The sequence below is a fragment of the Prinia subflava genome, chromosome 1, assembly GCF_021018805.1.
Source record: "Prinia subflava isolate CZ2003 ecotype Zambia chromosome 1, Cam_Psub_1.2, whole genome shotgun sequence".
Classification (NCBI taxonomy): Eukaryota; Metazoa; Chordata; class Aves; order Passeriformes; family Cisticolidae; genus Prinia; species Prinia subflava.
Window position 1 is genome coordinate 56585552 of NC_086247.1, and position 19969 is coordinate 56605520.

At 37.6% G+C, this 19969-nt stretch overlaps 1 protein-coding gene across 1 annotated transcript in view; it reads left to right on the plus strand.

The window, feature by feature from the left end:
• Positions 1 to 19969, plus strand: part of DOK6 (docking protein 6) — a 239593-nt gene that overhangs the window by 162068 nt on the left and 57556 nt on the right. The window contains exon 6 of the mRNA XM_063397353.1: positions 16897 to 17035. Within this exon, the coding sequence (XP_063253423.1) occupies positions 16897 to 17035 (139 nt within the window). The remainder of the gene's footprint in view (positions 1 to 16896; positions 17036 to 19969) is intronic.

The following is a 19969-nucleotide window of genomic DNA, read 5'->3' on the forward strand; positions in this document are numbered from 1 at the left end:
AATATGTAGGAACCTGTGCAAACCCCTGCTTGCTCATGCACACAGGAGCATTGCAGGAGCATAAAGGGGCACTGGTTTATACCTTTGTGGGCTTCATTGGTTGTCAGGAGCTCTGGCTCCTCTGCTGGCATGTTGGTTCATTCTGAAGGTCATTTTAGTGTGGAACACTTGTCTCTTGTATGACAGATGCAAAAGCAATTGCAATGGAAGTTTTATTCCTCTCTCAGGCTTGAGTCTTCATTACTCTGAAATCAAGTTGAGTATAACTTGGCTGTTGTTCACTACTCTTGAGCTGAGAAAGCTGCTTTAGCAGGCTGGTCTTGGAAGGTTTTGCCTAGTATCTGCCTAATTCCCCCTGTTCTTTCAGGCAGTGTTGATTCATTGTTCTCAGAAATAATAAACTCACTTGTAAGTAGCAGCTGAGGCCACTTGGTCTGTTCAACCTTGAGGAAACTGAGGGGAGACCTCCTTGCAGCCTTCAGCATCCTTCCAATGGGAAGTGAAGGGACAGGTGCTGATCTCTCCACTCTCATGATCTGGGGCAGGACTCAAAGAAATGGGATGAAACTGAGTCATGGGAGGATTAGGTTAGATATCAGGAAAGGGATTTTCACCTGGAGGGCGTTGAACAGGCTCCCCAGGGAAGGGGTCACAGCACCAGCCTGCCAGAGTTCAAGAGGAGTTTGGACAATGCTCTCAGGCACAAGGTGTGATTCTTGGGGTGTCCTGTGCAGGGCCAGGAGTTGGACTCTATGATCCTGATGGGTCCCTCCCAACAGCATATTCTAATATTCTATAAAATACCTATTGGCATCTTTTTCTTTTGCTTTATTTTGATGTATTTCTTGCAAATGTGGGTACTCAGTAAAGTCTTTGCTTCCAAAAGAGGTCAGTAGAGTGTTTTTGGCCATTACTGTCAGTCACAGATGGATAGCAGTTCCAGAAATACTTCTGTGTTCTGGACACAGTAATAGTGTGAGAGCAGAAATTCTAGCATAGAAATTTCCATGGTGATTCTTTTTTTCAGTAGCTGTATGCTAACTTTTCATTAGTAAGTTGAATATCCTTATCAACAGAGCTTTATATGTATGTGAGTTATATATATACACACATTTCCCAACACACTTATGGTATATGGGATCTCATGGCACCCAAGACTGTGTTGGAATGTGTGAGTAACTGTGGAGGTTACTAACTTTTTTTTTTTAATTAGTGCAGTTTTTTAACAATGTTTTCTTACAATAACCAATCTATAATCATGAAAATACTATTTCCATCTATTGATCAATTAATTATTAATTTCATTCATTATGTCATTGATTAGAAAAAATCTTCTCTTCTGTAACAAGCTATTGGTAATCAAAACCAAGACAATAATACTGGAAAAAAAACCACTAATGGAGATATTATTTTGAAAACCAGATAATTTTCTTGAACTGGTGAATAATTGGGATGTTTGGGTTGAAACCCTTAAAACATGGTAAATAAACATGTTGAATAACTCTGATATTCTTCACCGCCTCTCAACAGCTGCACCTTTAGTGAAATCCAAGTTACTTTTTATCAACTTTTACTACTAGGACAAATACACGCAGAGAAATATTTTAATAACAAGTGTAAAATAATATAAATGTTTTCTTCCCAATATATGTATATAACTAAATATGAAGACCTGAAAGAACTATCCTATTGACCATTCATGATTTATTGTTTTAATTTTTTAAGTAGTGCCTGAATACAAATCCAAGTGCTAAATTTCAAGGGGTTTTTTCACATAGCTCTTTGCTAAGGAGAAAACAAGGCTAATAATTGAAAACCATGTCACAACCCTCCTGGAATTACCATATTTTATACCCCCCTCAAGTCTTTTATTGCAACTAAGTGTCCTCTCACTCTAATTTAAATTAACTAAAGAACTATTAAAATATTGTCACATAGGGGAGATGGAGAGCACTTTACAGGCAGTGCCTGCTCAGTGGCCTTCTGGAAAAGTCAGGCTATTTGGTCCCATTGGCTCCTTTAATCTTCCACTTATTTATAAGGTACCAAAGGAGGGTTTGCCCCTTAGCCCCTGTAGAGGAAATGCTATTAGCTACTGTGTCCCTCCTAATGGTACTTCTTTGCTATCACAGTAAGTTATTACTATTATTGCACTATTAATAATGCTGTACTCTGTGGTGTGTGATTTATTTCTGCTCTGAGTGGTCATTTGTCACATATTTTCTAAAAAGCTTCCATCTTATTAGAAAGAGGGGAGGGAGAAGTAGCATCTAATGGAATCTCTCAATCTCGGCTGCTCCAAACATCATTTGATCTTTCTGACTTTTTGGAAGAAAGCTCAGTCAGTGCTATAATTCACTGAAATCCTTCATCTACTTGATTATCCTGTCAGTGGCCAAAAAGTCAAATATAACATTGTATTCGCATGGCTTGCTTGAACCAGTATATCTAAGCAGATTTTCACTTTTTTTTTACTCTTTTTTTTAAATAATTCTCTGTCCAACTTGAAAAATATCCCCTCTTGAAAATTATGCTTTAAATGGTCCCTGATACACTTTCTGAAAACATTTTGAGATGAATGAGAGGAGGAATTTTATTTACCTGAAATGGTGGAAATTTCATCAGGTTGATTATAAAGGTAAACAGAAATTATCATCACTTATTGCATTTATTAGTATGCAATACTCAAAAACATTTGAAACTGTCTGCCCATAAGTACCATTTACAGTCAGGAATGGGATTAAGGGCATAAAATTGTATAGTCTTGGGGATGATCCAGTGGAAAACCCTGCAGTTCTTTCAGATGAGGGTGCCAACCCTTTATTTAATGATAGAAGGGCTGGATCATGTGTATCTCTCCTCATCTAAGAGTGCTGCCACTGCCACCAGAGAGCAAAGAGCAACAGCAGCGATGCAAACCAACCTCTGAAGAGGACCTGGGCAGGGGTGTGCTGAAGGTGGCTTGCAACACAAAACAGCAAATTGACCAGCTTGCTGGGACTAAGAGAAACTGAAGAGATTGGTAAAAATAGGAGGGAAAGTTGGAGGGGGTGGGACAGCAAAATGGGCTAAGCACATGGAATAGGAAATAGAAATGGGAGAATTAAATACAAATGGGCTGGTAAGATAGAGATTGATAGGGAGAGACTTCCTAAAAAATCCCAGGAGGTAGCTGGGTTTGGAAATGTGTATCATTTAAGGAGCAATATTTAATCAGAGAGTGTGGAAGATATGAGCAAAAGCAAGAGGATGTTGTCCAGGATAAGGGTTTGTCATTAGCAGAGGTTGACAACACAATCTCAAATACTTCATTTCACAGATACTTTTTCTTTTTTACCGGATGCTTCTCTAAGACCCATGAGACCAATTTCTCAGAGATGGGGGTAAAAAAGGAAAAAATCAGTATGATTAGCTATCAGCTTTAGAAGCACAGATGAAATGGAGGACAGCCAAGAAAAAGTGTTCTGTGCATGTGGAAGTAGTGTCAAAAGCTGGTAAAAGGGACCATCAGAGAAATAAAAGCAGAAATAGCAATATACAGAAATGAAAATGTCTATTAGCATTCATCTGGAGACTAAGATTCTGTCTATGATATAAAGAATACCTATAATACAAGTGTTCCAGATTGACAAAATGGGGAGTATTATAAAAGACTTTTCCAGTGTTACCAAGGATATTCAAAGTGTGTTTAGTGGCATATGTGAAATAGCCACAAACATGCCCCAGCTATTATGTGTAAGTGTCTGGAAAAGGCCAGGTCACCTTTTGCTACATAAGAACCACAAATATACATTATGTATCATTCTGCACATAAGGGATTTATACTCTTTTCTCTTTTGCAGCTAATACTGCTTTGTTTTAGGGTAGCTGTATATAATTTTTTGGTGAAGCAATGGTTATTACATCTACAGCTCCTGAGGTTTTTAAACCTGGCACACAGAGTCATGGAAAAGAAGGAACTGGCATATCCCAGTGTTCTGAGCAGTTCCATGGCTGTTATAAATTTCTTATAAAAGTATTGCTAAGTCAGTGTAGAACAGTAGAAGCCTCAACTCTGGAATATTGAACTAGACAACTAAACTCCAGTGTAAAAGAAGCTTGTCAGTATTTTTTTTTTTTTCACAGCAAAGGATGATTGCTTTTTTCATTTTCCTTTCAAGCAATGCCCCAAGTTCCCTGGACAGAGAACAGCCATGCTGTGCCTAAAAAGTTTATGCATTAGACAAGATGGATTTCATACTTTTAGATTATACTGTCCCAAATTTGCTGTGTAGTCTTTGTTTTTCCCGTTTTCTGGCAGACTTGTTAAGGTGCATTTCTTGTCAATTAATAGTATCTCAGTGCTCTACAGAGAACTGGTCTGAGGGAATATTAAATGGTGGCATGTAAACACAATGACCACAGTTCTCACCATTCTTGCTTAAACCTCTCCAGTTTAAACAAAATCCTTACTAAATATACATAAAATGTGTATTTAGCCATTACAGCATCAGTAGTTTCACACAGGACTCATAGTAGATACTCAACAAAAATAATCTAATCAGCACAACTGATTGATATTCATCAGGGGTGAAAATACACATTTATCAGAACATCAGAAAATGGCCATTTCATCCCATGATCTTTTAGACAGGAGATATTATATGTGGTACTATATGAAAATACGTAGGGAGCCCAAGTATGTAACTATAAACTGTAAATAATGGTTTCTGGGGTTTTTTTTTTCATCCTTTTGTACAAATTTCCTGTCCTTTTAAAGTATGATCTAAGCTATATGATTTTCTTTTGCAGGACTCTCTTCTTCAAATTCTTTGTTTCTACGCTTCTTTCATCCACTTATACCTTTTCCTTCCCACTTACTTGTGCAATTGTAAGAAGTGCCTGTTTATATGTAAGGAAATTTTAGGTAACTATTTTGAGGCTATGAAATATTTTGAGGATTCTCAAGATGTTATCAAGCTGCCACTCACCTGAACACAAACTAAAATTGATTTTAGTCACCAGGTTAATGAGGAAACCTTACAGAGAGTTTTTCCACTGCTGGAAAGGACTAGCACAAGAATGTCTTATACACAATCAAACTTGGAGTCAGAGATGCCAGGTGAATGCAGTGGGAGTTGTTTGATCCATAACAGAATTGCTGCTGTTTGCAATTGAGAGAACAGGGAAAATCTGTCTACTTCACTTCTGCCTGGCTTGTGTCAAAGAGGAAAAGTTAAAGCAAGTGGGAGTGAAGTCATGTTTCCTCACTAAATGAAATACCACACGTAGAAAGTCGGTGCAAGTTCAATGAATTTTTAATGCTTGTGGTGGGGGTTGCACATTTTCTGCGATTACTTTTTGATGGTTTTGCACAGTCAGTTTACCACTGAAGGCATTATTTGACCACTGGTGTCAGCATACATGTCTAGCTACAGTTCAGGCCAGAACCACGGCCTTCAGCCAAGCTCTTCAATTCTAATTCAGTGGCTGACAGATGTAGCTTCGGGTTTTTTAAACAAATCCCTGCCTTGTCTCATTGCTGGTGCTATTGCCTATCCCTGGGGTGGCTGCTGTGGCAGGAGGCTTCCAAACTGGAGTTGACAACCCACCACTTCTGAGATTATTGTTGATGAGTCCTTGGATGTTATTAGCATATGTTAATTATTCATTAGTGTATGTACATAGCATGGTGAGTGGATGCCTCTGTGTGCCCATAATATTTGCATATGACTTTCTGAAAATTTCTCTGTGGCCACCATGGTCAAAGCATTATCTCTTATACCTTGAAGGTGGACTGACATTGAGAGAAGACAGCATTGCCTAAATTCCCACCACAATAAAATCACAATGTGCTGAAAGCTTGAGAGAAATGGCTGAACATAAATGCTTTAATGGCCAAAATCACTCTTGATGGAGCACTTAAATGTGGAAGTGGTGGGAGGAACACTTAAAATGCTTATGTTGAAATATTCAAAAAACTCAGCATAGAATGCTCAGGGTGCTACTTTCATCATTTCTTCACACTTTGTGTGTCCCACTTTTGAAATGAGAGAATGCAGCATTCATTCTTCATAACCTAGGAAAATTGATGTTTTGGATGCATGTTAAAATTGTGCCTGTGAGTACCTCACCTTTTTTCCTGTTTCTATGGCTCTAAATGTGGCTCTGTATTAGTTCCTTCTTAATTTTTACTTCTATTTTTCTGCTATTATTCATCAATCAAAAATATTAATTGCATTAGTTCATTCCTGTTCAACCCTCCAGAAATTTTTCTTTCTCTCTTTATGTGGATGTACTTTGATCAAAACACAGGAAATACCTACTTTGCATGCTAGCTGTCAAAATAAAATGGCACAAACACAGCGTCTGCCTGCATCACAGAAGGCACAGTCTGTTTCCAATAGCATTCAACCCAAAGATAAGAGGTCAGTGAGACATTATAGAACAAATGCATTTGTAGATGATTTAAAATGTTAAATTCTTGGTATCCTACTTATAGGTATGTGCAGATGCAAAACTGGGGATTATTACTGGATTGGAATCCCAGGATCACAGTATGTGTAGAGCTGGAGGTGACCAAATTTTTTAACTTTAAGTTGAGCTTGATCAGGTATTCCAAATATTATGTGCAGGGTCGCAGCTTCTAGGCATCTCAAGTTTCTCAAAGATGAAATTAAACTAACAGATATACCTATGCAAGTTTGATCCTTGGCTGTTACTGTTCTAACATCTGTTAACTGGCAAATGTCTTCTTAAAACAACAGTTCCTTCCTGAGAGAGGATTGAGTTAACTTCAGAATTATATCTCATTATGTTTGGAATTAATGCATACTCTAGGGAGTATCATCTGACAGAATTTCCATCCCCAACATCCTGGGCAAGGAATAGGCCTGAAGATAACAGCACTGGAGGGCTCCAAAAGAAAAAAATAAAAAGGGAGAAAATAAAGATCTTGGGTCACTAAGTTTTATTGCTTTTCTTATAGCAAGTAGTGATGTGCTGCCACAGGGCTCCAGTACTATTACATTATTTATTTTAATCAGTAATGGCCTTATTTGGGTTTTATATTTAATATTTTAATATTTGTCAAAGTCAACAGTATTCATGTAGATTAAATGCTGTTTCCCCTGTGTACTGCTCCTAAAGATACCAAAAGAAATGGAATACTATTGTTACAGGAGATTTGTCTTTGTTGGGGAATAATAGCTCCTAAAAGGATTGCAGAAGTCCTGTAGAAATATCTGTATCTGCATATGATCCCAGATTCCAGGACTGGGAACTTGTCTCTTTCTCGTTCAAAAGTGAGATGAAAAATAATAGCCAAACTGTGATGACTGAAAAGGTTTAGTCAGACAAATTTAGCTCGTGGTAGTCTTTGCAAATTCTTTATCAGACCAACATTTTTCATTGGTGTGTTGTACAGCCAACAATAACTGCTCCTTCTGTACTAAAATGATAATAGCAGTATATGAATTCTTGGTTTATCTTTCACAAAACTGCTAAGAATAGATGCTTGTCCAGTAGTCAAATAGTATTAGTTAATAGTGTTAAATAGTATTTCATCATTCTCAACAAAACCTGAGCTCTTCAAATTAACAGAACTAATTCTCTAACAGCATTTGCTTGTCTGTTCTATTACATAAACTGTCAAAAATGCAAATGTGTTGTGTATTTAGGAAATGTCAACAATTGGCTTTATTATCCTCTCTTTGTTTTTAATAAACGTGGCTTTTTCTTAAAAGAAAATGTTACAGTGTCAAAAGTCTCAATAAAGTGGGTTGTTTTGTATACGCGTATGCATTAATTACCTGCACTGATTTCTTAAATAATATGAACTGAATACTAACACAAGAAGGTAATTTGCATGTGCAAGGACTGAAGCCTGTGGGACACACTTATGTAGCATAAGCTCATGGAGGGCTGTCTCCTGTGGGAGGGATCCCATGCTGGAGAAGGGAAAGAGTTTGAGGAATCCTCCCACTGACAAGGAGGGTGCAGCAGAAATGATGAATGGATGGCAGCCCCCTCTCCCCATCCCTCTGCACCCTGGAGGGAAGAAGGTAGAGAATCAGGAATAAAATTAAGCCCAGGTGGACTATTCTTAAGATTTGGGGTTACTTCTTGTTAGCCTGTTCTGATTTGATAGGCAATAAATACAAATACTCTCCCCAAGCTGAGTCTGCTTTGCCGGTGACAGTAACTAGTGTCTGATCTCTCCCTGTCTTTGTCTCAACTCAGACACCTTTCTTTTTATTTTCTCTCCCCTGTCCAGCTGAGGAGAGGTAGAGTAACTTTGGTTCACACCTGGCTTCACACCACAGCTTAGTTTCTAGGATCTAGGAAATAGAAGACAGAGCCTCTGCACAGCATGATTACTATTACATATGGACATATTTCATAACTGCACATCAATCTCCACATTACATTATTTATGCATGACTTTGAGCCCAGTTTGCTGCTTTTTATACTGTAACCAGCATTGAGAATTACTTACTATCTTGAATTCTTCAGCACTAGCTAATTTTATTCTGATATATCAAAGTATTTATTTAATTAATTAATTAAACAAGAACATTTTAATGATAAGAGTAGGGATGGTTAAGTAGCAACCAAATAAAAGTGGTCTGAAATAAGTCCCAGATAGACTTCTCCTTCTTATCAAAACTGAACCTCAGGAAGAAAATTAAAGTATAACTTTTTCCACTGTGTCCTATGATAGAAATTTCCAGGGGTAAACCCCGTGGAAATGAAATAGTGGATTATAGTGCTAGTGGGCAATCATTGATGTAGTCCAGACAAAGTCACAGCCCACTTTCTACACTTCCATTAAGCCAAAAGTGGAAAGCATCTGGCATGCAGAGATGGGTTGGTATTCCTCATATGCCCCAGTGGTCTAAATGTGCTGTCACATAGGGCATCACAGAGACAGTGGCTGTAGAGGCAGTACAGTCAATGGAAAAAAAATTATCCCAAGAGGCATAATTACCACCAGTTCTGTAGAGAAACATGTCTTATTGAACAAAAAAAAAAGAAAAACATGTTTCATGAGAAGATGTTTGTGTCTGGTATATTATACTACTTAAATGGTTTCTGGTTTAGGCAGAAAAACAAATAATCTTATAATGAAAAAATACTATTCACTCACAAAGTGAGTCCCCCTATAAGTCTCCCCATAAGAAAAATTTTTTAGGGAATCACATCTCTGCTCAGAAAGACTAGCACTGTATTCATCAGAATAATATATAAGATTTTTGTTACCATAGCTGCATATAAGATCTTTAAAAGATTTGTAACTTGGAATGCATTAAGATCCTCTAGGTAATATTAGAGAAGGACTGCTGGATTCCTCTGAGTGGTGGAGTTCCACCTACCTGGCAACAAATCATCATCAATCATTTCCACTCCATCTGTGAATGTTTTCCTTCTCAGAATTGCAAAATGTTTCTATAAACGGCCTTAGTAGGAAAGCTACACTGATAGCCTGGAGATCCCTCAATGCATTTAGTTGAAAACACTGAGGATGACTCAAGAAGCATGAGATCTGACCTTCAACAAATCTTCAGGGCTAAGGTCCATGATCAAGTTACTGAGCCATGTCAGAGGTGTGATAATATTCAAAGTTCCTTGTATTAACTCAGGCCAAATTTGAGGATGTTCCACTATCTCTATCTCATAAGCATATTCAAGAGCAGTGTAAAGTTTCCCACCTCAGCTTAAGTGCAAAAACACGACAGTAAGTGTCAGGGAGGAATGTCTGTGGCTGGCAGTTAGTAGATAGCATGCATAATTGCTATTTCTTGTTGCATATTCTTGCTGGTAAATAACCATGATTAAGGGGAGCAGGCAGACTCCTCATATATCAGAACATTTTCATGATTTGCTTCTCATATCATAAAATTTCCAGGATATCCTTTTGACACTCCAGATAAAACTCCAAAATGCTTACAGCAAGGCATGGCGGTCTAACTCATTATTCCCACAGGGAATGTGTAGCAGACCTCACTCAGATTCTCTGTTTACTCCTTCTGCATGTTGCACTTTGTATCATTGCTGTGCTTCACCTTGGTGATCTTCATTTCCCAAACAGAGATTTTTTCAGAGGATTTTTCCCCTGCTTTCACCAACCTTGTCCCAGCTTTGGGTCTTTCTGGCCATGTCTACTGCCAAAGTTGCACACCTGAATCATTTACACTTTGTGCAGATTTTCTATCAATGGTCTTCTCTCTGCTTCACCCATAGAACTTTCCTAAGTCCCATACATATTCTGTTTATGAAGTTACCTCTTTTCCTTACAGATTCCTCCAGTAAAGTATCCCATTTTTGCCTGTTTGATAGTGAGTTAGAAACTTTTATAAGGATTTCCTTTTTTCTGCCTTTGTTTTTCTATCCTTTCAACACAGAAGTTGACTTACAATTTCATAAAAACATGCACAGTTTATTTTTCAGTTGTCTGGATAAGTATTCCTAGGCATAAAAGGAGCATTTTATCTAAATATGCTCCTGCCACAAAGAGTTTATTTGCTTCCCTTTTTTTTAAATCTTTTTTTTTTTTAATTTTTTTTTTCTCAGAAAATAACAACTTTAGCAGGAAGCAAGTTAGCATGTGTTGAAGGCTGGAATGAGCAAAGAATTTGGACCCTCAGGGAAGCTTTGCATTCATTTTGTAGTGCGGTCTGCAGCTTGGCTGGCCTGTCTTTGGTGTATCGTCCTTGCACACAAAGAAGAAACAGGATTTCTGTCAAAATGGCTTAGCTCAAGTAAAGATAACAACAAACAAGGAAAGAACAAAAGTTAGATACCACGAGAGAGATAGTGTTTGTGTGTCTCCACTGATAATCTAATTAAATTCAGGGCAAAATTGCTAGTTTCCACCACTTCTTAAAAAATCAAAGCTGTAGCAACACAAGAAATAAGTGTCTCAGTTCAGAATTAGATAGTGCATACCAATTAGTTTTTTTCATGACTGACAGCCACGGCTTCAAGGCTTTAAAGAAAGGCTGACATTCATTTATTACTCGTCTTAAAAGTAAGAGGCCTGGTCTCATATGTGCCATCTGACTCCCTTCTTTGGCATACAGGAAATGAGCATTAGCTAGCTAAGCACTTGTGAGGTGGATCAAGGCAGAGCTCAGAGGTCATGACCAGTGGAGTAGAATCCCCTTGGAGGCCTGCAGTCAGTGGCATTCCCCAGGGATCAGTACTGGGGCTGGCCTTACTCAGCTCGTTCCTCAATGACCTGGATGAAGGGATATATTGTACTCCCAGTGAGTTTGATGATGATGATGATACAAAACTGGGGGAGTGGCTGATACAGCTGGAGACTCTGCTGCCATTAAGTGGGACCTTGATAGGCTGGAGAGTTGGCTGGAGAGAAACCAAGTGAGGTTCAACAAGGGCAAGTGCAGGGTCCTGCAGCTGGGGAGGAACGACCCCAAGCAGCAGCACAGGTTGGGGCTGACCTGCTGGGGAGCAGCTCTGCAGAGAAGGACCTGGGAGTCCTGGTGGGTGACAAGCTGGCCCTGAGCCAGCAGTGCCCTTGTGGCCAGGAGGGCCAGTGGGATCCTGGGGTGCTTTGGGAAGAGTGTGGGCACAGGGCTGAGGGAGGGGATCCCTACCTCTACTCAGCCCTGGTGAGGCCACATCTGGGGTGCTGTGCCCAGTTCTGGGCTCCTCAGTGCAAGAGAGACAGGGGGCTCCTGGAGAGGGTTCAGATGGGGTCACAGAGATGCTGAGGGATCTGGAGCATTTCTCTTATGAGGAGAGACTGTGAGACTGTGGGATCTGCACCTGTTTATTCTGAGAAGAATGAGAGGCTTTCTCATAGATGCATATAAACATCTCTAAGGTGAATGCCAAGAGGATAGTGCCAGACTCTTTTCAGTGGTGTCCAGTGACACACAAGTTTCACCTCAGCATGAAGAAGAACTTCTTTATTTTGAGGGTGGCGGAGAACTGGAACAGGCTGCCCAGGGAGGTCATGGAGTCTCCCCCTCTGGAGACATTTAAAACTCACTGGGACACAATCCTGTGTTACCTACTCTGGGTGACCCTGTCTTGGAAGGGTAAACCGAACTAGATGATTTCCAGAAGTCCCTTCCAACTCTAACAATTCCATGATTATGTGATCTTATGAACTTGATTTTTGGGCCTCAAAGTGTCTGAGTAAAAAGCTCCACTCTTTTAGTGAAACCATTTTTCAAACTCTAGTAACTGTGGAGTATGCAACAGCAATTACATCCAGTTTAGTACTGGTTTCTGGACATTACATACTCATGATCTGTTCTCATTTAAGAATTTAAAATCCATTTCTATTTCAAGAACTAGAAATGTTAAAGTAAGACAGTTATCTATTACCTATTAGTTATTAATAGTTACAGTTATTAGTAGCAGTTAGTTATTAATAGTAAACAGTTTTATGATGTTTTTTCAGTTTCTATTTGAGGATATTTACCTCTTTTTAGTTATTTGTCTGTAATTTGATACACTTCTGAGTATATAAATCAGCCATTATTTCTTTAATCCTAAATTATTTGTTGATAAAAAGAAATCATTCAAATTCATTAAAAATTAAATGTAGATATATGAAGAGCTAAAGTTTTTCTACTTAGAGTTGTAAGTTATCCTTTATTTTAAAACAAGGAAATAATTTTTCTGGACATTTCAGTTTTCATTCAACCTTCATTTTTGTGAAAATACATTTTACCCCTAACAGAAATAGTGAAGCTGATATGTCAAATTCTTGTCTTCTCATGCAGTTGCTGAGTATTGCACTGTTAAACTTTTAAAATATTTAACCTATGGCATGACAGCATGAACTTCTGTCTGGGAAAAATTACTTTTTGTAAATGGTGGTCAAGTCAATGAAGTTTCCTTTTTGAAGGGAATTCTACATGGTTAATATACAGTATTGACTCATCTAAAAGGCTGAAGTTGCAAAGTAAGCAAAGGCAGTGGGAAACCATTGTGTGAATTTGGAAATGTTGAAAAATGTCTGGTAATAGTGGTGGGAAAATCTCCTTGGCTTGAACAGAATTCTACGTTCAATAAAAGCAAGAACTCTCACTGTTGATCTCTGAATCCAGTTTGTCCTAGGCCAAAATCTTAGCTGTCACATTCTCTCTGTTCTTTCTCCTGGTTCTTGAGCCAGATCTGCTAATGGTGATAGTTGTGAAAAGCTGTTGCAGTATTTAAGGATTTTTAAAAATTGCAACTATTTCCAGCACTGTTTATCTAGTGGTGTCACTGTCCGTCCAGTTATATCATTCTGTAATAATATATGAAAAAAAATGCACCTTCCTATTTCAGTCAAAGCACTCATACATTTTAATGCATTGAATCCTTAAATATCTTAAAGCATAGGTTAATGACATCCCTGTTTTAAAGTTGAAAAACACAGAAATAGATCGGCATTTTTCAAGCACCCGCAGACTGCAAGTATCTCATTAAAAAAAAATAAAGTACACAAAATCAGTGACATTTTTCTGACAGTGAAGGTCATACTGAGTTGGTAGGGTTGCATTGCCTAACTACAATAGTACCAGGAAAAAAGAGACCCAGTACTTTGTCCTGTCTTTTCTCTAAAGTGATTTTAGGGCATGTTAAAGTTATGAAAATGTTGTTGAATTGGCAACTGATCAACTGTGTATGCTTTGAACATAGAGAAATTAACAATACATGAGCAAGGCTAAACCTGAAATTGGAGCTTTATAGGGACAGTTATCTGGCATCTAGAAGGGCCAGAGAGATAACAGCTCTTTGTTCTACTGGCTTTGTTTGGCCTATAAATAGAACAAGACAAGTCTTGTTTCAGCTCATGAGCTTGTCTGTCCTGTTGGCCAGATATGTAAAGGTTTTGCTTTTATGGCAAAACCCTTAAGCTTTGGAGAGCACCCTTTCCTTGTCCCTGTCCATCTTCATCACTCTTAGGAGTACCTTTGTTTTAGTCTATGTTTCCTTGTTCTAGAAAGACTGAAACTAACCCCGATGAGGCTGCTGATCTTGGTTTGTAATTAGAATAGAACAGAACAGAACAGAACAGAAAAATAGACAGGACTAGACTGGACTAGACTAGACTAGAAGGTCTAAACTCAGATTGTCACCTGAGTAAAAGAATAATGCTCTGAGGAAATGAACAGGAAAACCTTACTATGGCACAGGGATTCATCTCCTTGGGAGACATTTTTCATAATAAGTTTAAATGGAAGAAAGACAGTTTTATGCTAACAATTTTTGCTTCTTTCTCCTGGTTCAGATGTGCCGAGTAACAATTGCTTCGTTCTTTGGGGCTTTAAGTCCTATTAAACTTCAAGTCAAGCTAGGGGAATATCGCACTTTAAAAAATTATGCCCATAATTCTCCTTCACCTCCAATTTTGAGCAGCTGTGTGCATACCATCCATCACTGGGCAGGGAAGCCCTCTCGGGGAGGCTGGTGGCCATGGCTTTCCAACACTGGTGTGACACGTCCACCACAGCTGAGGCTGGGAGGCAGGGCAGGGTCCTGTGCAGTGGTGAGGGGCCAGGGCAGTGCCACAGCCTGCACCAGTGCCTCCAGCCAGGGACACACCCTGCTCTGGGAGCCAGTGGGTTTTGCATGGTGATACAGGCAACTAAGTCCCGAATGTTCATCGTGCCCCATTGCCAACCTCCTTGTTTTTATCTCTGTAGGATTTTTCATCCTCTGAAAACAACAAAAAGATCATATTTTCCTTCAGTTTCCGAAACCCCATCCTTTTTTCCAGACTTTCCATTTCACGCTGTTTGAATTTTATTAAGATCTCTTTACACAAAAGCAGAGTACTGCCTATATGATGCCCTGAGGGATCTGAAAGGCTGTTGCCATAATGTCACAAAACTCTGGGGACATTTTATTTCCACCAGAAGCTCTTTGGAGGACTGTGTCTAAGGATATATCTTAAATGTTTACAGCAGGGATGTTGATCTCCATTGGAATTTAATACAAAAAGCTCTTTTTTTAATCTCTTAATTAGCACATCACATTAACACTGTTTAAATAATACCTATCTATAAAATGGATTTTATTTTATTTGTATTTTTCAATGAAGAAAACTGGTATTATTCCAGAATTATGGATAATATTGTTAATTATATGTTCTTAAGACTATGAATTTCTTTTCAATACCTCACTTAATCATTACAAAGTATTTTCACCAGGTATTTTCCAGAAGCACCTCTGTTAACTGTTTCTGCCTCTGATACTTTCTGTTCTTCCAAAAGACATGCATAAATTCTTTGTACGAGGCTCACAGCATGTCTCCTGCAGTGAACAGGAAAATATTTTGTAAGTGTTAATAAGGTTTTATTTTCACTGGTCAGCCTTGAAATCTGAAGCAACTACTGAACTCAGTAGTCCCTTATATAGCACAACAGTCCTGTTCAGATGACTTTTTAAATGAAATTGTTTAGAAAGCCATGTTCTGATTTGACAAAAAGATAAGTCTCATAAAAAAAGTATTGTCTTTTGAAAAAGTGGCCATATAACTGTGTGTGTGAGTGCATGTAAAATATGTAGGACATATTTTTAAATTATTATTATTATTTTATTATTTAATTAAAACAACATAGATCTGTATGTTCGTTTGATGGGATTTTTTTTGTAAAATTTAATGCATGAATAATCATACAGAATCTGGGATGCAAATTCTAAAGATAATGATACATAAAAAACCATTTAAATGGTGACTTATTTGGGACACATTTTTCTAAATTTTTTTAATTCTGTATGTTTTGGGCTTTCTGAGTCCATGCTGAAGGTGGTGGAATATTAATAAAATTTGATTTCCTTAAAAATAATGTAAACATCCAGAACATTAAAGGAATCTGGTATTTTAAGGCAAACCAAAATCTATTGTTGATGAATGTTATGCATCAGTGACTCAAGTCAACAGTTTTCTGTCACAGATAACTGTTAAAAATCTTTACAGGAGGTATCAGACCAAGTAAAAAGGATTTTTGAAATTCCATTTCTAAAACTGCAAGTAAGCTATAAAAAATATGTAAATCAGATACTGATAATATAATGGAACTAATATGAGTACATTAAATTGCACCACTGGTTAACAGCATGTATGTCCTCCAAGTAATGGTCACACAGCAGTCTAACATTATTTCTTACTCCTATTTGCTGTATTTCCCAGACTTTTTTGTCATTGTATTCACTATGTACCACTCTTCTTTCTCAGAATAATGCCATACTGATATCACAGATAAGGATAATAGCAGTTGCTCTACCAAAAGGAGAATATAAATTTTATTTCTAGAGGGTTTTTTTTAAATTATTTAATCTTCTTTTACAACATAAACTGCTCCTATTTTCAAGTGGACTGAATGGCTTTTGTAATTACCATGATAACTTTGGATTCTGATTCACATAAATGTACTGACAGAGGTAGTAATAATTTAACCCTTTTGATGCTGTCTTTCAATAAATCAGCTTTGTAGTGAGTAATCATAAAGGCATTTTTAATTGGTCAGTGTTCTCTTAAAATGTCAGCTTTTCAAAGTCACAATGTACTACAAATTTCTGGCATCAACTGGTTAAAATAATTAAATTTAGCTCCCACCTACTGGTGCAGACGTTTGGAAAAAATGACAGAAATAACTGACTCTATTACCTCAAGTTTTTATTCCATGCTAAAGCTTCTTTTTCACTATCCAGATGATGATTAAAACTGAATTGAAAAAATATGTTAATGAAGTTCTGCCCATCTCTTGGAATATGTGTCTACGATGGTAAAAATAACTGCAGGTGTTTGGTGTTTGGAATTTCAGAGTTTAACTACATCTCTAAAGATGGCATTTGCTACTGTAAGGTATGCACTTTTTATAATAGTTATATAAAATTTACACAATACTAACTTTTTTTTCTTTCTGTTTTGCTTAAATCTCCCTGCAGGATGTGTGACACAGGAGAGGGGCTGTTCACCTTTCAAACACGAGAAGGAGAAATGATATATCAGAAAGTCCATTCTGCAACACTGGCAATAGCTGAGCAACATGAAAGATTAATGATGGAAATGGAGCAGAAGGCAAGGGTAAGGTCCTTTTGCCAAAAGTCTTTAAACTTCTAAAAATTGGTAATAAACCAAAGTCGGTGGATTCACCTGTAACGATGGTGTCATCTGTGTGGCTAAGACAAAACGGACTTCCAGATTAATGTATTTTCATGGTCAGGGATCCTGATCAGTGTGTTCTGTATAATGACCTTTTATAGGTGACTTTTGGAACAGGGGATACCACTAGACAAGAGATCCATGGTTACATTCTCTGAAATTGTGGCTCTGTTACTCAAAGATTAAACATTTAGCTTTTGTGTTGACTACTGAGGAATGTGTTTTAATTACTCCTCATGGTGGAAAAACCCAGTATAAACACTTGTAGGTGACAGCAGACATGTTCTGTTTTTTTAACCCCTGAAAGAAATTACTTCCCCTACATTATAAGTAGCAATGCAATTGAGTCCAAACAGAGCTATTTTAGTATTTTGTGTTCAGAATTTCCAGTTTGCACAAGTTGTGTTTAAGTGACTACTATAGAAAAATTTGTAGTTCTTTTAGGAAAGCAAGAAAAAAGCTTTCCTTGTACGCTTTAGAAGTAGATGTGGTCTTTAATGATTGTTCTGGAAAGCTGACTTTCAGGCCAGGGAACCTAGTCTGAATGCTTTTATTCTGAGATGATCATGATTGTCTACATATCTTCTGCCCTAGACAGAGATTTCAGGTTCATTGTGGCATTTCCTTCTTTTCCTCATCCACACTGTACATGCTTCCAGTCATGCAAACACGACTTATATGGATCTATCCCCCAAACTCCACCAGTGTCAAACTACTTTCTTTCTCACTCTGCTTAGACAAAGGCTCTTGTAAGGACTAACCTAAGACCCCAGTGTTCAACTTCTCTTAATTATTTCTCAGATAAGTCAGAAAACAAATCAGAGAATGTTAAAGGGTGGAACTGGGCCTTAAAGATCATCTAGTCCCAACTTGGCCCACCATGGGCAGAGATACAAGCTTCCTTATTCACTGAAAAATAAACTAGAAAAAGACTTAGACTTCCATGTCAAAAGTCTGCTGTGTTGAATGTTCCTTTTGGACTTTGTACGTCTGTTATGAGAACCTGAACTGAGAAGCCATAAAAAAGGCCCATTTTTGGTGCTTTATGAAAAAAAGAAGATGGGTTTTTTCATAAAACTAGACAAAGTAGGTGCCTTTGCATAATAGTTGAGGTGCACAAACCTTGGACAGAAAATGCAGTAAGAGGAGAGTTTACAATCAAGATTAATAAGGAGCAATTGCTGGAAAGTCCAATACAAGGTAGAATAAAAGAAACACTATGTGAAGTAGTAGGTCTGCTGGCAAAAAACCCACTGCATTCTGCTGGGCAGAAAGTGATTGAATAAGAGGAAAAAAGTTTGAAAAACACATCATTATTTTATAATATGTTTGCTTTTAAAGTGTCTACACCAGTAAAAGAAATTAGAACATTTTCATACTGCCATAATAAATGCTTAGACCAGGATCATACAAGATTTTCCTTTTCCAGAACCATCACTTTCAGCTCTTCCACCCATCAGTTAGCAGCTTTGCTGCTTTGCAGAGCCGTTTCCATCCTGCCATCAGATGACTTCCTTGAAACCATATTTGTGAGGGCTGTGGCCATATGGTCTGTAATATCAAACCACGAGCGAGAGCAGCTGAGGAACAGGAATGACTCACCAGGCACACTGCGTGTGATGCACTTGTCTCCTGGACGAGGCTGCGCTGTGAGCTGCACGGGGACAGCGGGGAGGCTCACAGAGCCTGCTCTGCGCGCTGCAAAAGAGGCTGTGAAACCTGTTGATTTTATGTTTCAGCTAATAAACTAATGGTAGTTTGGATTTGGAAACTCTGCTGCTTCTGACAGGTGGGGAGTTGAGCATTTAAGGGATCCTATGTGTCATGTACAACATTTGAGTTTTATTCATATTAGAAACAAAATCTAAAATCTAGAATATCAAATAGATAAAGTACGTGTTACATTCTGTTTATTATTGTATTTAATTCTAACAATTTCACCAAATACCTATTTTTATTTTTTCCAGAAGATCTGAAATTGAAATACAAGCAAAAGAATATTTTAAATCAGGGATTTTGTGGGTCTTCTTATCTATAGATCTATACTTGGGGGATTTTGCTCTTTCCTGACCCTTTCTGTAATGAAAATATCAAGTTTAACAGTGTTGAATTAAATCTTTGATATATACATGTATATGAAAATTAGAGGTTTTTTTAAAAGTTAAGAAAGGTGAATGCTATATCCATTATTGTACAAATCACAAAAAGAAAATATATGCAACAGTAATCATTACTTCTTCCTTCCAATCATTAGGAGTCATTTATTGAAAAGGGCTCCTGTGAATATTTGTGTTCTGTCCTAAATTTTAATATGTTTTAAGTAATGAATACACTGACATTTAATTTAATTTTTACCAGATTATATAGGTTACAATCTAGTATAAAAAATGAATACAGCTTATAACAGAAATTAAAGTGATTTTTTTTTACTAGAGCAACGTTGATGATTATAGATTATGATCAGCTTTCAAAGTAAATATACAAAGTACATCACTTTGATAATAAAAAATAGCAAAAGAAATCCTTAAAAACAAATTCTGTTAGAAGAATAAAGGTATTGAGGACTGACATGGGCCACATTTTATTCCATTTATGGAGGTCCCTGCACCAAAAATTCTGTTTCAGATTGCTAAACAATAAAATCATTTTTATGCTAAAAATCTTTTGTTCGGGCCAAGCAGAATGCTAGATAACTGTTAACAAGAGAGACATGTGAAGGAAACTAATTCTTCCCATTACCTTTGAAGGTGCATGGGCTGGAAGCAAAAATGTTCTGTGGCAGCTTGTACAGTACCAAATCTGCCTCTTTGCCACCTCTAGCAGGAGAAGCCAAGTCAGTTTAAGCAGGCAGTCATG